Source organism: Ranitomeya variabilis, chromosome 1, assembly GCF_051348905.1.
Source record: "Ranitomeya variabilis isolate aRanVar5 chromosome 1, aRanVar5.hap1, whole genome shotgun sequence".
In the NCBI taxonomy this organism is placed as follows: domain Eukaryota; kingdom Metazoa; phylum Chordata; class Amphibia; order Anura; family Dendrobatidae; genus Ranitomeya; species Ranitomeya variabilis.
The window spans coordinates 263,412,881-263,432,772 of NC_135232.1; the positions used below are offsets into that span (position 1 = coordinate 263,412,881).

At 45.0% G+C, this 19,892-nt stretch overlaps 1 protein-coding gene across 1 annotated transcript in view; it reads right to left on the reverse strand.

Moving 5' to 3' along the window:
• Nucleotides 1-18,194, reverse strand: part of PPM1F (protein phosphatase, Mg2+/Mn2+ dependent 1F) — a 48,702-nt gene extending 30,508 nt beyond the window's left edge. Inside the window, exon 1 of the mRNA XM_077293422.1 lies at nt 17,961-18,194. Within this exon, the coding sequence (XP_077149537.1) occupies nt 17,961-18,130 (170 nt within the window). The 5' untranslated portion in view covers nt 18,131-18,194. The remainder of the gene's footprint in view (nt 1-17,960) is intronic.
• Between the last annotated feature and the right edge of the window lie 1,698 nt (nt 18,195-19,892).

Below are 19,892 nucleotides of genomic sequence, written 5' to 3' on the forward strand. Positions count from 1 at the left end.
TAGTATATTGCCCAGCCCACGCAGTATATTGCCCAGTAACGTAGTATACAGCACAGAGCCACGTAGTATATTGCCCAGCCACGTAGTATATTGCCCAGCCACGTAGTATATTGCACAAAGCCACGTAGTATATTGCCCAGCCACGTAGTACATTGCCCAGTGACGTAGTATATTGCCCAGCCACGTATGTCACAGGTTAAAAAATAAAAAATAAACATATACTCACCTTCCGAGGGCCCCTTGTAGTTCTGTCGCTTCCTTCTCGCGCAGGCCCTGTGATGACGTCGCAGTTACATGACCATGATGTCACGGCAGGTCCTTCTCGCAGACCATCCTTGCCAGCGGAACCTGCCGCTTGCATGGAGAGTCGCGAGGAGCGGGAAAGGCGGCGGAAGGTGAGTATATAATGATTTTTTATTTTTAACATTAGATGTTTTTACTATTGACGCTGCATAGGCAGCGTCAATAGTAAAAACTTGGTCACACAGGGTTAATAGCGACGGTAACAGAGTGAGTTACCCGCGGCATAACGCGGTCCGTTACCGCTGGCATTAACCCTGTGTGAGCGGTGACTGCGGGGAGTATGGAGCGGGCGCCAGGCACTGACTGCAGGGGAGTAGGGAGGGACTAATTGGACTGTGCCCATCGCTGATTGGTTGCAGCAGCCATGACAGGCAGCTGGCGAGACCAATCAGCGACTTGGATTCCATGACAGAGGCTGCGACCAATGAAAACCCGTGACAGACAAAGACAGACAGAAGGACAGACAGACAGACGGAAGTGACCCTTAGACAATTATATAGTAGATGTCCTACTCCAAGCTGTTCAGGCTTGAGAGCCAACTACCAATTAAGTAAATCAGGAGATGTGCATCTCTGTAATGAGGAGGGGAGTTGTCTAATGACATCAAAACCCTATATTAAGGTGTGCTTAATTATTAGGCAACTTCCTTTCCTTTGGCAAAATGGGTCAGAAGAGAGATTTGACAGGTTCTGAAAAGTCCAAAATTGTGAGATGTCTTGCAGAGGGATGCAGCAGTCTTGAAATTGCCGAACTTTTGAAGCGTGATCACCGAACAATAAAGCGTTTCATGGCAAATAGCCAACACGGTCGCAAGAAGCGTGTTGGGCAAAAAAGGCGCAAAATAACTGCCCATGAATTGAGGAAAATCAAGCGTGAAGCTGCCAAGATGCCATTTGCCAACAGTTTTGCCATATTTCAGAGCTGCAACGTTACTGGAGTAACAAAAAGCACAAGGTGTGCGAATCTCAGGGACATGGCCAAGGTAAGGAAGGCTGAAAAACGACCACCTTTGAACAAGAAACATAAGATAAAATGTCAACACTGGGCCAAGAAATATCTTAAGACTGACTATGACTATTCAAAGGTTTTATGGACTGATGAAATGAGAGTGACTCTTGATGGGCCAGAGGCTGGATCAGTAAAGGGCAGAGAGCTCCACTCCGACTCAGACGCCAGCAAGGTGGAGGTGGGGTACTGGTATGGGCTGGTATCATCAAAGATGAACTTGTGGGACCTTTTCGGGTTGAGGATGGAGTGAAGCTCAACTCCCAGACCTACTGCCAGTTTCTGGAAGACAACCTCTTCAAGCAGTGGTACAGGGAGAAGTCGGTATGGTACAGGAAGAAGTCGGTATCATTCAAGAAAAACATGATTTTCATGCAGGACAATGCTCCATCACATGCCTCCAACTACTCCACCGCGTGGCTGGCCAGTATAGGTCTCAAAGAAGAAAAAATAATGACATGGCCCCCTTGTTCACCTGATCTGAAACCCATAGAGAACCTGTGGTCCCTCATAAAATGTGAGATCTACAGGGAGGGAAAACAGTACACTTCTCTGAACAGTGTCTGAAAGGCTGTGGTGGCTGCTAAACGCAATTGATCGTAAACAGCTCAAGCAACTGACAATCTATGGATGGAAGGCTGCTGAGTGTCATCATACAGAAAGGTGGCTATATTGGTCACTAATTTTTTGGTGTTTTGTTTTCGCATGTCAGAAATGATTATTTGTAAATTTTGTGCAGTTATATTGGTTTACCTGGTGAAAATAAACAAAGTGAGATGGGAATATATTTGGTTTTTATTAAGTGCCTAATAATTCTGCACAGTAATAGTCACCTGCACAAACATATCCTCCTAAGATAGCCAAAACTAAAAAAAAGCCCACTCCAACTTCCAAAAATATTAAGCTTTGATATTTATGAGTCTTTTGGGTTGGTTGAAAACATAGTTGTTGATCAATAATAAAAATAATCCTCTAAAATACAACTTGCCTAATAGTTCTGCACACAGTGTATATGGGCATGCAGGTCATAGGAAGCATGACACCTGGATATGTCATCTGATGTCTTATTCCAGAGAAATCCACTTTTTTCTTTACTGCATAAAATTAGCCTTTATAGTGTATGGAGCACCATGTGAGGACATTTATATAGTGTAAGGGGATTATAGTAGGTGAATCCTACTGTGATTGGCGTCACTATACTGTGTGTGGAGGGTACTATGGGAGTATCTTACTGTGTTTAGGGCACTTTTTGGCTTAATACTTTCAAGTATTTTCAAGTGTTTTTTTTAACCCCTTCTTATTACATATTTAAATTAGGCCATTTTTTGTACTGCTCGCACAACATTATTACAAGATCTATTAAAATATACTTTGTTCGCGGAACAATCCCTTTATGTTTATTGTTGTATAAAAAAAAGTTCATTGTTATATTTGATAAGGTAAAAACTTCAATTGTAGACTTTTTTTTTTTTTCTCGTATCATGCTTAGACTGCGACTTTGTCCAAGCTTTTAATTATGGCCCTCTGTGTATTGGAGTTTGACATCCCTGTCACAAAATGTACAAGAAAACCTTCATGTTGGACTTCTGTATAATTAACAATAAGTATACATTTACTGTGATTTATCAACACTAATGTACGGTAATTGTGGAAAATGTTCCCAGCGCCTACGTATATTCTGCCCATATCCCATCAGCTTGGAAACAAAACTATAATTGTTCTTGCATTTCTTGTTACCAGAATGTTATACTGTAAAGTCCATTACAGGAAATGCTGCTAGAAAACGGAAACCGAGCAGGAAATTGTGTCACACAAGGAAGTCTGCTGAGACAGTCAACTGTGATCCATTGGAAACCTGCCAACAGCCAGACAAGGAGGATAGACACCACAGTATAGAAAGACCAGGAAATGACAAAGCCTATTGATGGGACAGGAACACACACAAAAGTTTATAGACCAGGCTGCCACTTTCAGATTGACAATGTACAAGCCATTATGGTTTCTACAACAATGCCCTGGTTGCTATACATTTGAAAAGTGACTGAACACCCCGAACAATGTCTGCAAATTGAGATTCTGGTTTGGCTTATTATAAGGCGCGTGGGAAGAGTCTATTGTGACTTTTGGGATTGCCATTTCCAATAGGTAATGCCCAAGCTCTTGACCTCTTCCTTTAGCCTATCTAATATATAAAGCTGAATGTGTGTGTGTGTGTATGTATGTATGTATGTATGTATGTCCGGGATTGGCATCTGAACCGTAGCAGCTACAGCCACAAAATTTTGCACAGTCACACGTCTGGACCCCGAGAGCGTCATAGGCTATGTTGTGAGGTGAAATTTTAACCCCGCGCTTTCCAATTCACCAAACAATTTTGCCCCTATCTACATAATGGGGAAAAAGTGAAAGGAAAAGTGTTGGAGGCGTCGCAGCTACAGGCACAAAATTTTGCACAGTCACACGTCTGGACCCTGAGAGCGTCAAAGCTATATTGTGAGGTGAAATTTTAACCCCGCGCTTTCCAAGTCACCAAACAATTTTGCCCCTATCTACATAATGGGGAAAAAATGAAAGGAAAAGTGTTGGAGGCAAATTAACAGCTGCCAGATGTGAACAAGGGGGACTTAAAGAATGACAGCGATGGCACCAAAGAGTATATACTGTACAGTTGCTAAGGTGGGGCCCCAACATGGGATAATCACACCACCACGGGGATATGAACACACACACAAAATGCGCCACACACTACCACGTGCTCGAACACATATACCACCCTCAGTGCACATTTCACCACACATACACCAACCTCGCCACATAAAAGTAGAAACACAAAAGTCGCCGCTCAAAACTCGCCACGCGCAAAACTCGCCACATGCAAAACTCGCCACACGTGCAAAACTCGCCACACGCAAAACTTGCACACGCAGAAAAATTGCCACACGCAGAAAAATTGCCACATGCACAAAAGTTGCAACACATGCAAAAGTTGCCTCACACAAAACTTGCACATACTCAAAAGGCACCACACATAAAACTCGCCACGCGCAAAACTCGCCATGCGCAAAACTTGCTGCACACAACTTGCTACACTAACCTGTCACATGCAACTCGACACACAAAAAGTTGCTACACGCATGTCGCCACACAAAACTCATCTCACAAAAGTCCCTACATGCATGTCGCCACACGCAACTCAACACACACAACTTGACACACGAAACTCGCCCTAAAACACACACAAGTCTGGTATCCTTCAAAAATAAAAATCTGATTAATAAGCAGACAAACTACAAGAGCAACAAATGTACCATATAGGAATCCGGCAGCTGTCAGTCACATGACCAGTCTATTATGTGTATGTGTGAGCTAATATATACTGCCAGGGGGTGGGCTTACTGTTGGCTGGGGATTTATCAGGCTGCCATTTTAGCTTACAAATACTGAGGTAAAAATACTGACCAAATAACGTGTGAACGAGGGCTAATACAGGAGGAGATGGCATACAGCTATATACTATATACAGGAGATGACACACAGGTATATACTATTTACAGGGGAGATGACACACAGGTATATACTATATACAGGAGGAGATGACACACAGATATATACTATATACAGGAGAGATGACACACAGGTATATACTATATAGAGGAGGAGATGACATACAGGTACATACTACATACAGGAGGAGATGACATACAGGTATATACTATATACAGGAGGAGATGACACACAGGTATATACTATATACAGGAGCAGATTACCTACAGGTATATAGTATATACAGGAGGAGATGACACAGGTATATGCTATGTATAGGAGGAGATGACATACAGGTATATACTATATACAGGAGATGACACACAGATATATACTATATATAGGTGAGATGACACACAGGTATATACTATATACAGGAGATTACATACAGGTATATCTAATATATAAAGCTGAATGTGTGTATGTATGTATGTGTGTATGTCCGGGATTGGCATCTGTACCGTCGCAGCTACAGCCACAAAATTTTGCACAGTCACACGTCTGGACCCCGAGAGCGTCATAGGCTATGTTGTGAGGTGAAATTTTAACCCCGCGCGTTCCAATTCACCAAACAATTTTGCTCCTATCTACATAATGGGGAAAAAGTGAAGGGAAAAGTGTTGGAGGAAAATTGACAGCTGCCAGATGTGAACAATGAGGACTTAAAGAATGAGAGCGATGGCGACAAAGAGTATATACCGTACAGTTGCTAAGGTGGGGCCCCGACATGGGATACTCACCACACACGGGGATATGAACACAAACACAAAATGCGCCACACACTACCACGTGCTTGAACACATATACCACCCTCAGCACACATTTCACCACACACACACACCAACCTCGCCACATAAAAGTCGAAACACAAAAGTCACCACTCAAAACTCGCTACATGCAAAACTCGCCATATGCAAAACTAGGCTCACGCAAAACTCGCCACACGTGCAAAACTCACCTCATGGAAAACTCACCTCATGCAAAACTTGCACACACAGAAAAATTGCCACATGTACAAAAGTTGCACCACATGCAAAAGTTGCCTCACACAAAACTTGCACATACTCAAAATGCACCACACATAAAACTCGCCACGCGCAAAACTCGCCATGCACAAATCTTGCTGCACACAACTTGCTACACTAACCTGTCACATGCAACTCAACACACAAAATGTTGCTACACGCATGTCGCCACACAAAACTCATCTCACAAAAGTCGCTACATGCATGTCGCCACACGCAACTCAACACACACAACTTGACACATAAAACTCGCCCTAAAACACACACAAGTCTGGTATTGTCCTTCAAAAATAAAAATCTGATTAATAAGCAAACTACAAGAGCAACAAATGTACCATATAGGAAATACGGCAGCTGTCAGTCACATGACCTGTCTATTATGTGTATGTGTGAGCTAATATATACTGCCAGGGGGGAGGGCTTCCTGTTGGCTGGGGATTTATCAGGCTGCCAATAGCAACCAATCACAGCTCAGCTTCTATTTTGCTACAGTTAATTAACCTGAGCTCTGATTGGTTAATATAGGCAACAAAGACATTCTCAGTATAACAAAGCTAATATATGTTGTGAAATGCTTCTATTTGCTTAGTTTTTGCCTTTTAATAATTACATTTCTATCTATTTGTTTTGTGGTTTTTGTGTGCAGAATAAATTTTTGTTAACACATTCTATTTTGCTAACAGCAGTCATTAACCCGGGCGAAGCCGGGTAGTACAGCTAGTTTGTAATAAATTATATAAACTCCTCTACATCAGCCACAATGTTACTTGTGAGTGGGCATCTACTGTAGGTCAAGGAATTAGGTAAATTAACAACACGGCCAAAATGGGATGAGTCACAGAACTCATTTGCGCCCACAGTCTTAGGGTACCGTCACACATTGAAATTTTCATCGCTGCGACGGCACGATTCGTGACGTCGCAGCGTCGTATAATCATCGCTCCAGCGTCGTAGACTGCGGTCACACGTTGCAATCACGGCGCTGGAGAGATGCCGAAGTCCCCGGGTAAACATCGGGTAACTAAGCGCAGGGCCGCGCTTAGTAACCCGATGTTTACCCTGGTTGCCAGCGTAAACGTAAAAAACCAAATAGTACATATTCACCCGTCGGTGTCTTTCAGGTCCCTTGCAGTCTGCTTCCTGCTCTGAGTGCAGCCGTACAGTGAGAGCAGATCACAGCACTGCTGCGCTCTGCTCTCACTTTCCGGCCGGCACTCAGAGCAGGAAGCAGACGGCAAGGGACCTGAAGGACACCCGACGGGTGAGTATGTACGGTTTGTTTTTTTACGTTTACGCTTGTAACCAGGGTAAACATCGGGTTACTAAGCGCGGCCCGATGTTTACCCTGGTTACAAGCGAAGACATCGCTGGATCGCTGTCACACACAACGATCCAGCGATGTCAGCGGGTGATCAAGCGACGAAAGAAAGTTCCAAACGATCTGCTACGACGTACGATTCTCAGCAGGGTGTCTGATCGCAGTAGCGTGTCAGACACAGCGATATCGTAACGATATCGCTAGAACGTCACGAATCGTAACGTCGTAGCGATGGAAATTTCAATGTGTGACGGTACCCTTACTTACTGAGCATCATGTCTGCGGAGCTCTTTTCTCATCTGCTCTGTAGTTTATGTATAAAACCTTGTACATTCACCACTCTCTCAAAATTAAAGTGTGCCCATCGTTTTGGGAACTTTTTTCTGAATAAGCTGTTGTGTGTGTACATGAAGAAAAACACTAAATTCTGGCCAATACACAGAAGTTTTAGGCACATGTGGAAGTAATGCTGCAAAGTAAGAATGCTATAAAAAAATATAGTGTATTGTTAATTGACAAAAATAAATTGAGTAAAAAAGTAAAATCTAAATGAAATCAATATTTGGCGTGACTGCCTTTCCCTTCAAAAACAGCATAAATTCTTCTATGTTGACAAACTTTTTTTTTGTTTTTAAGTAACTCGAGATGGTTTCTAAAATCCAGACCTTCTGTGGATGCATGCTTACACAAAGTCTCAGCCTCCTTAATGACATTACCTTTATGTTCAGGGTCATTGTCCTGCTGCAGAATAAATTTTGAGCCAATCAGACGCCTCCCTGATGACATTGCATGAAGGATAAGTATCTGCCTGTATTTCTCAGTATTGAGGACTGAAAATGCAGTGACATCAGCTCAGAACGGCAACCAGTAGGAGAGAGCTACATCCATCTACAATTTGTTGAAATGGTCCAGAAGAGGTCTTCATTGAAGAACTACAGCTAAAAAGCCATACCTTTGACATGGACGAACGGCCTTAACTATGCTTTTCTTGTTGGAAAGGCCGCTCTCTTCACTCGGTTTTATATGCACAAGAACAATGGAACTGGGGTGCAGAAACATGGCAGCAGGTGCTCTGGGACTAATGAGTCAAAAAGTGAAATATTCAGCTGTACAGTTTTGTTCATGAGTATCTGAAGAGCGGTACAAAATTAGTATCTGCAGGCAATAGTGAAGGATGGTGCAGGTTCCTCACAAGTTTGGGGATTTGGTCAGGATTACATGGTGTCTTCGGTATTAAGAAATACAGGCAGATACTTCAACATCATACAATATCATCAGGGAGGCGTCCGATTAATGACAATGGCTGTCTGCTTGGCACCAAAGGGAATCTGGCAGCAGGATTTCACCCCCCCAAACTATTACTTACATGCAGCTCTTGACACTTGAGGTTTCTCATTCACTTGGCTGGTGCCAGGTTTTTGTTAACAAATCCGCGTTGAAAAAACACGGCAAAAACGCAAAGTGTGCACAGAGCCTTAGGGCTCTTTCACAGGTCCTGATATTTCCAGAGAGATTGGTGTCTGTTTAACCCCTTAGTGACAGAGCCAATTTGGTACTTAATGACCGAGCCAATTTTTACAATTCTGACCACTGTCACTTTATGAGGTTATAACTCTGGAACGCTTGAACGGATCCTGCTGATTCTGAGATTGTTTTTTCGTGACATATTGTACTTCATGTTAGTGGTAACATTTCTTCGATATTACTGGCGATTATTTATAAAAGAAAACAGAAATATGGCGAAAATTTTTAAAATTTTGCAATTTTCAAACTTTGTATTTTTATGCCCTTAAATCAGAGAGATCTGTCACAAAAAATAGTTAATAAATAACATTTCCCACATGTCTACTTTACATCAGCACAATTTTGGAAACAACATTTTTTTTTGTTAGGGAGTTATAAGGGTTAAAAGTTGACCAGCAATTTCTCATTTTTACAACACCATTTATTTTAGGGACCACATCACCTTTGAAGTCATTTTGAGGGGTCTATATGATAGAAAATACCCAAGTGTGACACCATTCTAAAAGCTGCACCCCTCAAGGTGCTCAAAACCACATTCAAGAAGTTTATTAACCCTTTACGTGCTTCACAGGAACTGAAACAATGTGGAAGGCAAAAATGAACATTTAACTTTTTTTTGCAAACATTTTACTTCAGAACCATTTTTTTTTTATTTCACAAGTGTAAAAACAGAAATTTAATCATAAATGTTGTTGTGCAGTTTCTCCTGAATACGCCGATACCCCATATGTGGGGGTAAACCACTGTTTGGGCGCACCACAGAGCTTGGAAGAGAAGGAGCGCCGTCTGACTTTTTCAATGCAGAATTGGCTGGAATTGAGATCGGATGCCATGTCACGTTTAGAGAGCCCCTGATGTGCCTAAACAGTGGAAACGCTGCACTAGTGACACCATTTTGGAAACTATACCCCTTAAGGAACTTATCTAGATGTGTGGTGAGCACTTTGAGCCCCCAAGTGTTTCACAGAAGTTTATAAAGTAGAGCCGTGAAAATAAAAAAATCGCATTTGTTTACACAAAAATGATCTTTTCGCTCACAAATTCTTATTTTCACAAGGGTAACAGGAGACATTATACCACAAAAGTTGTTGTGCAATTTCTCCTGAGTACGTCGATACCCCATATGTGGGGGTAAAGCACTGTTTGGGCGCACCGCAGAGCTTGGAAGAGAAGGAGTGCCGTTTTACTTTTTCAATGTAGAATTGGCTGGAATTGAGATCGGACACCATGTCGCGTTTGGAGAGCCCCTGATGTGCCTAAACAGTAGAAACCTCCCACAAGTGACCCCATTTTGGAAACTAGACCCCTTAAGGAACTTATCTAGATGTGTGGTGAGCACTTTAAACCCCCAAGTGCGTCACAGAAATTTATAAAGTAGAGCCGTGAAAATAAAAAATCCTTTTTTTATTCCTCAAAAATGATTTTTTAGCCTGCAATTTTTAATTTTCTCAAGGGTAACAGGAGACATTGGACCCCAAAATCTGTTGACCAGTTTGTCCTGAGTACGCTGATACCCCATATGTGGGTGGGGGGGGGGCACTGTTTGGGCATCCATTGGGGCTCGGAAGGGAAGGAGCGCCGCTTGGAATGCAGACTTTGATGGGATGGTCTGCGGGCGTCATGTTGCATTTGCAGAGCTCCTGATGTACCCAAACAGTAGAAACCCCCCACAAGTGACTCCATTTTGGAAACTAGACCCCCCCAAAGAGCTTATTTGGATGTGTGGTGAGCACTATGAACTCCCAACTGCTTCACAGAAGTTTATAATGTAGAGCCATGAAAATAAAAAAAAAATCATTTTTTCCACAAAAATTATTTTTCACCCCCAAAAGTTTTACTTTCACAAGGGTAACAGGAGAAATTGGACCCCAAAATTTATTGTGCAATTTATGCTGAGTAGGCTGATACCCCATATGTGGGGGTAAACCACTGTTTGGGTGCATGGCAGAGCTCGGAAGGGAAGGAGCGCCGTTTTGGAAAGCAGACTTTGATAGAATGTTCTGTGGGCGTTATGTTGCGTTTGCAGAGCCCCTGATGTTCCTAACCAGTAGAAACCCCCCACAAGTGACCCTATTTTGGAAACTAGACCCCCCAAAGGAACTTATCTAGATGTGTGGTGAGAACTTTGAATGCCCAAGTGCTTCACAGAAGTTTATAATGCAGAGTCGAGAAAATAAAAAATATTTTTTTTTCCACAAAAAATATTTTTTAGCCCCCAAGTTTTTATTTTCACAAGGGTACAAGAGAAATTGGACCCCAAAAGTTGACCAATTTGTCCTGAGTACACCGATACCCCCATGTGTGGGGGGGGGACCACTGTTTGGGTGCATGGCAGAGCTCGGAAGGGAAGGAACGCCATTTTGGAATGCAGACTTTGATAGAATGGTCTGCGGGCATGATGTTGCGTTTGCAGAGACCCTGATGTACCTAAACAGTAGAAACCCCCCACAAGTGACCCCATTTTGGAAACTAGACCCCCCCAAGGAACTTATCTAGATGTGTGGTGAGAACTTTGAATGCCCAAGTGCTTCACAGAAGTTTATAATGCAGAGTCGTGAAAATAAAAAATATTTTTTTTTCCACAAAAAAGATTTTTTAGCCCCCACGTTTTTATTTTCACAAGGGTAACAGGAGAAATTGGACCCTAAAAGTTGTTGTCCAATTTATCCCGAGTACGCTGATGCCCCATATGTGGGGGTAAACCACTGTTTGGGCGCACGGCAGAGCTCGGAAGGGAGGGAGCACCATTTGACTTTTTGAGCGCAAAATTGGCTGTGGCGTTTAGAGACCCCTTGATGTACCTAAACAGTGGAAACCCCCCCAAATCTAACTCCAACCCTAACCCCAACACACCCCTAACCCTAATGCCAACCCGATCCATAATCCTAATCACAACCCTAACGATAATCACAACCCTAACCCCAAAACAACCATAACCCTAATCAGAACCCTAAATCCAACACACCCCTAAGCCTAATCTCAACCCTAACCTCAAATCTAACCCTAATCCCAATACACCCCTAATCCCAACCTTAACCCTAATCCCAAACCTAACCCTAATTCCAAACGTAACCCTAATGCCAACCCTAATCCCAACTCTAACCCTAACTTTAGCCGCAACCCTAGTCCTAAATTTAGCCCTAACCCTAAATTTAGCCCCAACCCTAAATTTAGCCCTAACCCTAAATTTAGCCCTAACCCTAAATTTAGCCCCAACCCTAAATTTAGCCCCAACCCTAAATTTAGCCCCAACCCTAAATTTAGCCCCAACCCTAAATTTAGCCCCAACCCTAATCCTAACCATAAATTTAGCCCCAACCCTAACCCTAAATTTAGCCAACCCTAACCCCAACTCCTCTAGCTGCCGGCCGGGAGATTATGCGCCCGCCATTTTCTTACCGAAGGAAGAAGCCGGCGGCCAGGAGAGGACACAGGAGGACCCAGGGACACAGTTAAGTATGATAGGGTCCCCGAATTCCCCTATTTCTCTGTCCTCTGATGTGCGATCACATCAGAGGACAGAGAATTACACATCGCTTTTTTTTTGCGGTCGCCGGTAAACAGTTAATTACCGGCAATCGCAAAACAGGGGTCGGTAAAAGCCGACCCCGATCATGTTCTTTGGGGTCTTGGCTACCCCCGGCAGCCAAGACCCCAAAGATCTCCCGGGTGCCGGCCGCACGCCATTTTTTGGCCGGAAGAAGATGGCGGCGCCCATCGGGAGCCACGAGGAGCACCGGGGGAGACAGGTGAGTACAGGGGGGCTATCGGGGACCCCATTTCTCTGTCCTCTGATGTGCGATCACATCGGAGGACAGAGAAATTAAATGGCAAATCGCGTTTTGGTTTTTTTTTTGCGACCGCCGGTAAACGGTTAATTACCGGCGATCGCAACTCGGGGGTCGGTAAAAAAACCCCGAATCATGTTCTCTGGGGTCTCGGCTACCCCCGGGTAACCGAGACCCCAGAGAAAATCCGACTCTGGGGGGCGCTATTCACTTTTTCCACAGCGCCGTTAATTAACGGCGCTGTGGTTTAAGTACCCTTAACTGCCGCCGTTAAAAGGCGTATCGGCGGTCGTTAAGGGGTTAATACATGTGGCATGTGTGTGGCAACAGTATCACACATACTGGCACATGGGAATCAGCAGTACAGTTCGTGTGTCAGTGTGCGGGACATTTTGCGGCCCGTGCTGCTGTTAAAAAATGAACATGTCAACACGTTTTGCCCATGGACATTCACTTAAATGGGTCTACGTGTGTAAGCTTCTCCGGTACGTGTGGAAACTCACCACATGTACTGGGCACACTTACGTATGAAAGCCTTTATATGGGCCAATCCATTCCTCAGTTACTGAGAAATTAGCATTTGAATTGATCTGCAAGTGAGGCTCTAGATTTCAAGCCTCTGTCACTCCAGCTCCATGCCTGCTCTGCTTGACTGACAACCTCTATGCTATGTGACCTCAGGCAAAGGAGCCATCAAGCTGGAGGAGGCGGTGCTGGGCAGGGAATAGAGTTTGGGTGACAGAGGCTGCAAGTCTATAGCCTCATTTACAAATTAATTAAAACATTGATTTCTCAGTACAGGAGGAACGCTGGCCATGTAAAGGTATTGCTGGGATTGTCTTTGAAAGAGCTACATGTGAATATATGTAGTTTGGGGGTGAAAACACGTTATATGGTTGCTACAGGGTAGTAATGGGCATCAGTCTCACCCTCTACTATGTACTTTTGTAGTAAGGCATATAGCGACGTTGTATCTGAGCCTCATACAGCACTGGCACATCCATGGAAGGATGGAATCTGATCAGACAGTACAAGCAGTGGGGACATGGAATAACTCATTACTTAGAATAGCTAGAGCTCATGTAGACGTTTGTAGTTCTCGGTCCGATCGCATACCACAATGCACAGACGGGTCATGGGTCTCCTGACCATAGCATAACAGCTTCATATATTTCTATGGAGGCCGTCATGGTCAGGTAGGGAGAGCCGGGGCCAGTCCATGCTCGGACCAATTTGCATACACATAGTAATGCCTCCACAACAGTTTTATTTTTTTTGCAATAGTTGCCTTTACACAATTTATGAACAGAAAATTTATAACGGAATAATTTTCACAAGCACAATCATAGTATGACATGGATTCCATGGCCACGTTATTTCTACATGCCTATGGCTGTGTGCACACGTTGCAGATTTTTCGCGTTTTTTCCCGATAAAAACCGCAAAAAATCTGCATACATTATGCATCCCATCATTTTTAATGAATTTCGCAATTTTGGTACACATGATGCGTTTTTTTCCGCGAAAAAAACGCATCGTGCGCGGTAAAAAACGCAGCATGTTCATTAATTTTGCGGATTTTTCGTGGATTTCCCACTATATAATGCATTGGGAGATGTCCGGAAAAATCTGCAAAAAAAAAACGCACCAAAAACGCATGCAGATTTCTTGCAGAAAATCTCAGGATTTTCTCAGGAATTTTCTGCAAGAAATCCTGAACGTGTGCACATAGCCTAAAAGTAAAATTTGTTTTTCCTGAAAATATGAGTTGTTGCCGTGTCAAAAGGTATTTTCCCCAGGAAAGTTCCTGTAATAAGTCAGGACCCCATGAACCACTATACAGGGCACGTGCACGCCTTGTGTATGAAGAGGAAAAGATAGCGTTCCCTTTACCCCACCCCTCTGATCCTGCCACCTCTAGACCACCATTAGGTTCGTGGCGGCAGCGACAGAGGGGTCAGGAAAGGAGCTATGCTCCTGAGTTCTTACATCTGAATGCAGCCTTCCAAAGCTCTTTCAAAATTTTGGGAGAGCAAGTGACTGCTGGTTTCAACTTGGTGCAATCACGCATCAGTGAAACAAGCCATGAAACCAGCAGTCGCTTGGATAGGCTGCATTCAGATGTAAGTCAGTCTCCGGCCAATCTTTTTTTTCAATCCATGCTCAGGAGCATGGAAAAGCTTTCTTGTGAGCAACAGATGCGGGTAATGAATACCTGCCATAATGCTCTACTGAAGGCCCTTCACGAACCCCAATCTACCCCCACACCTCCCCACACATCCACTACAATTCCACCCCAGGCCCCATTTCCACACCATGCCCCACCCCAGGCCCCATTTCCACACCATGCCCCACCCCAGGCCCCATTTCCACACCATGCCCCACCCCAGGCCCCATTTCCACACCATACGCCCCATTACCAAACCCAGCCCCAATCCCCACGCCAGCCCCATTACCAAACCCAGCCCCAAACCCCACGCCAGCCCCAATACCAAACCCAGCCCCAATACCAACGCCAGTCCCAATACCCAACCCAGTCCCAATACCCATCCCGGCCCCCAAACCAAATTTCTTCCCCAATGTTTTCTTCCTTGCCCAGCTTTTCTTCCCCAGTAAGTATTCCCCCTACCCCAACACCACCCCCCCTCTGGTCAGCCTCCTGCTTTTACCCCCCCTTCCACTGCACCCCAACCAAGTAGGGTTTCCCCAACTATCGACGTGGTCCAACCTTCCAGCCCCTCCTCCCCTTGTATCTCCACCCCACAGTTTGAAGACTTGTAACATGCTATTTAATGTTAAAGTTTGTTAATGTTATAAAAAAAAATTTGAAAATAACAAATATATTTATTTTTTTGGCACAAAAAATAAAATAAAAAGTTAAAATAAAATTAAGTATGATTTAAATTCTACTCTTTGTGTGTGTGGATTCATTAAGGTAATATGGTAACTAATAAAAATGGTAAAATAAAAATAAACACCAGACGTGTGAAAGGTCTAACATATTGGTTTTATTACCAAGAAAACCACGCTTTTGGACCTTTTTTTTTTGGGAGAAACATTTTTTTACATAAACAAAACACATGGAAAACATGTCACACAATGATGTCTTGCCATGGAACCCGCCCGACTGGTGACACAAAATAATCCGCAAACTGGTCCCTCATCCTGGTAACAGAACCTGTGGAGCGAACAGAGCTGCTGCGGTAATCCCACAAGGTTGTCTCCAATTCTTCGTCATCCAAGGAAACGGGCTCCTTTGAAAGGACAAAGTTGTGGAGCACCACACATGCCTTAACAACCTCGTCTACAGTTGTGGTTTGCAGTTTGATTTCCGTCAGCAGAACTCTCCACTTTGCCGTCAATATACCAAAAGAAGACTCGACTACTCTTCTTGCTCTAGTAAGGCGGTAATTAAATACCGTTTGGTACGGTTTAAGTCCCGGCTACTATATGGTTTCAGTAGGTGCGGCGAGAGTTGAAACGCTTCATCACCTACACAAACATATTGCATGGCTGGTTCACTTATTCCTGGGAGTGGTCTGGCTGGCGGGAAATCGTATGTATCTGCATACAAGCAACGACCCATTGGAGAGTTTTTAAAAACTTGCGAATCGTTGGACCGTCCATACGCTCCTATGTCCACAGCAAGGAACTTGCAGTTGGCGTCTGCAATAGCCATAAGTACGATGGAGAAGTACTTCTTGTAGTTGTAGTACTCAGAGCCTGTTCCTGCCAGTTTAGCAATCCTTATGTGTTTCCCGTCAACGGCACCAACACAATTTGGGAAATGGCAAATTTGCTGAAACTGTTCTGCACTTCTCAACCAGATGTCCATGGATGGTTGGGGGATATACTCCGGCTGTAAAATCTCCCAAATAGCCCGACATGTCTCCTTCACTATTCCGGAAATAGTGGAAATGCCCAGCCGGAATTGGTAATGGAGCGAAGTCAGAGATTCACCCGTAGTTAGGAAGCTGGCAAAAAAAAAAAAAAAAATGTTAGAAAAAATTGCACAGACCAACAACCTTTTTTTTTTTTTTTTTTTGTTTCCTGGTAAAGTTTCAATAAATGGCACTGTGAATTTTTTTTTTAGGACGGGACACACAATAAAACCTGCATGAAACCGGTGTGAAATAGTGGAATGGCCTCAAACAATACAAAAATTACATGCTGCAGAAAATAGTGCGCAATATGTCAGCGCAGTATTGTCTGCAGCATGTAATATAACATTAAATATGAGCAATGACATAAAAAAAAAAAAAAGAGGCTTACCGCAGGGTCACCATCAGCCGCTCCGCCGGTGTGATGGCAAGCCTCATCCTTGTGTCCTGCCTTTGGATGACATCCCCTAGTTTATCAAGCAAATAGTCGAAATGTTCCATCCTCATCCGTACGTAATTGTAGAATTTGTGTGGATTGTGCCGCAACTCCAGGTACAGAGTGGACTGGACACCCCGGGTCATCCGCAGTTCATTTATCGGATGGATCCATAGTCTTCTCCGTCTCCGTTCCTGCAGAAGCATCCTCCATCTTTCCGCTGCCGCCTCCTTCTCCCGCACTATAATATCCAGGCGATTCGTCTCAAATATAACGTCAGTAACCAAACTCGCAATCCTCATAAGAACACCTTCCATCTCTGCCACAAAACTAAAACCCTCAAAGATGGGCTGTAAAAACAGTAACTATATAGTTTTCCATATTTTCCAGTAGCCAATCAAATTTGGGAGCCTCCCATTTTAAAAACGGATCCGGATGCAACGGATGGTAAAAATGGATGCAACGCATCCAGTATTTCGACGGAACCGTTTAGCGGATTTGCGACGGATCCATCGAAATGCTGTATGCGTTGCATACGTTTTTCACTTTTTTTGACGCATCCGTTTTTTCGGCAAAAAGACGATTTGCAGTTAACGCTAGTGTGAAAGTAGCCTTAGAAAGTAACAGCCACAATGCCTGCAGGCCCCTGTACACAAGAAAGTGCGGCAAACTGGCCACCAGCACTGGGAATGGCGACCTGTGTGCACAGGGCCTATAACTCTTCCCCAACACATGATGGCCACCCTGGCAGGAGTCGGATGGTTCCCGCACCCAGCAGAGCCGCCCTGCTCCAGAAACACGGAGTTATGGGGACAAGGACATGATTTCTATAGCGCCACCATACAGGCACATGCCAGATCCCGGAGGAGTGCGCCCGATTACTGGGATAATTGCGATATGTGAGGGCTCAGTCACAATGCCGTCCCCACAAAAGCAGCTATGCTGGGAGCCCACCGCCAGCAGGAGGAGGTACAGTCAGTGCACAGCGCTGCCAGCATGTGAAAGGGGTCACCTGCTGGGACTTGTAGTCCCACACAAGGAGACCACGTGCCTTCTCACACAGACCCCCAGCTACCTCACACGGTTCCATGATGCCGAGCACAACCCCCCATAACAAGCAGACAGCTGCGCCCTCACCTGCCCCCCGCCAGACGCTGCACAGACTCGCACAGCTCCCCCTCGGCCTCGTCACGGCTTATTACGCTCCGGTTCTGTGGCCGCAGTTGCCGCTCAGCTCCCGCCAGGTCATGCAGAACCACAGCCAGCCAGTTGTGAGACGCCTCATCCTCAGCTGCTGCCGCCGCCATACCGCTGGGTAGCGGCCACTACACTGAGGGAGTGGGACCGCCTGACGTCGGGGCATCACGTGACAGGCCGGATCACGTGCTGCGCCCTGGAGTTCCTGGCCGCAGCTGCTGTGGGACGAGGGCGGGAGCGCCGCGCCATGTGGCCCTATATTGGCGAGAGGAGGCAGCGCTGTCACCTAGTACTGAGCTTCCCTTAAAGGGAACCTGTCACCACGTTTTTGGAAGATGGGATAAAAATAGCGTTAAATAGGGGCAGAGGTGGGCATTACATTAGTGTGTGTGTTATGCGTTTATTACCCACCTAAGTTGCCGAAATAACTTTGCAAAGTCTCCGTTTTCGCCTGTCAATCAGGCTGGTCAGGTCACATGGGCGTGGTGTCTTCACCCAGATTTGGCGTAGTTTTCCGTTGGTGGCGTAGTGGTGTGCGCATGCCCAAAGTCCGGAATCCTCTTCCAGGGGATTTAAAATAGCGCGGTGTTCGTTATTGCATTGGTGATCGGTGGGCGCGGCCATCTTCCTTTGGCCGCGCGTGCGCAGAAGCGGCGCTCTGCTGGCCGCGGCTTCAGGAAAATGGCCGCGGGATGCCGCGCGTGCGCAGATGGATATCGCGGCGGCCATTTTCCTGAAGCCGCGGCCAGCAGAGCGCCGCTTCTGCGCACGCGCGGCCAAAGGAAGATGGCCGCGCCCACCGATCACCAATGCAATAACGAACACCGCGCTATTTTAAATCCCCTGGAAGAGGATTCCGGACTTTGGGCATGCGCACACCACTACGCCACCAACGGAAAACTACGCCAAATCTGGGGGAAGACAACGCCCATGCGACCTGACCAGCCTGATTGACAGGCGAAAACGGAGACTTTGCAAAGTTATTTCGGCAACTTAGGTGGGTAATAAACGCATAACACACACACTAATGTAACGCCCACCTCTGCCCCTATTTAACGCTATTTTTATCCCATCTTCCAAAAACATGGTGACAGGTTCCCTTTAAGGGAAGGTTCATCAAAAGCTACTGTGCAAATAACCTTAAAGGGGTTGTCCTGTTTCAAATATTATTAGACTTAGGCTACGGTCACAACTAGCAGTATTTGGTCAGTATTTTACATCAGTATTTGTAAGCCAAAACCAGGAGTGGAACAATCAGAGGAGAAATAATAGAAACGTCACCACTTCTGCATTTATCACCCACTCCTGGTTTTGGCTTACAAATACTGATGTAAAATACTGACCAAATACTGACCGTGTGAACATGGCCATAGGCTCCGCAGCATGACATGAAAACTAGACTGGTGACCCTCCCCAGGGCCAGAGCTGCCTCTCTACTGTCGACCTAGGCTTTGTTGATTGGTGGCAGCAGTGACAATAGCGCTGCAGCCAATCACTGACCTCAGACTCCACCCTGGTAACAGTGCAGGGTATCACATAGTAAGGATGCAAACCTCCATATAATTAATAAAGTGCTATGTGCAAAAAGTAATTAAGGGAGAGATCATGACCGTCATTACCTTGAAGTGCCACTCTGCCCTGGAAGCGCACACACCCCGAAGCGCGTTTCGGAACTAAATTCCTTCGTCAGCACCTATGTAGGCCTAGATCTATGTGTGATTGTAAGGGCTAAGGGCAAAGTCACACTGGGTGGAAATGTTGTGGATCTTTTGTGTGGATTTGTGCAGGTAAAATCTGCGGCAGAATATAGCAGACAACTCTCATCCTCGCACTGCTAGAGATGAGCAGATAGGTTTGGAGCCGTCCTTTGTC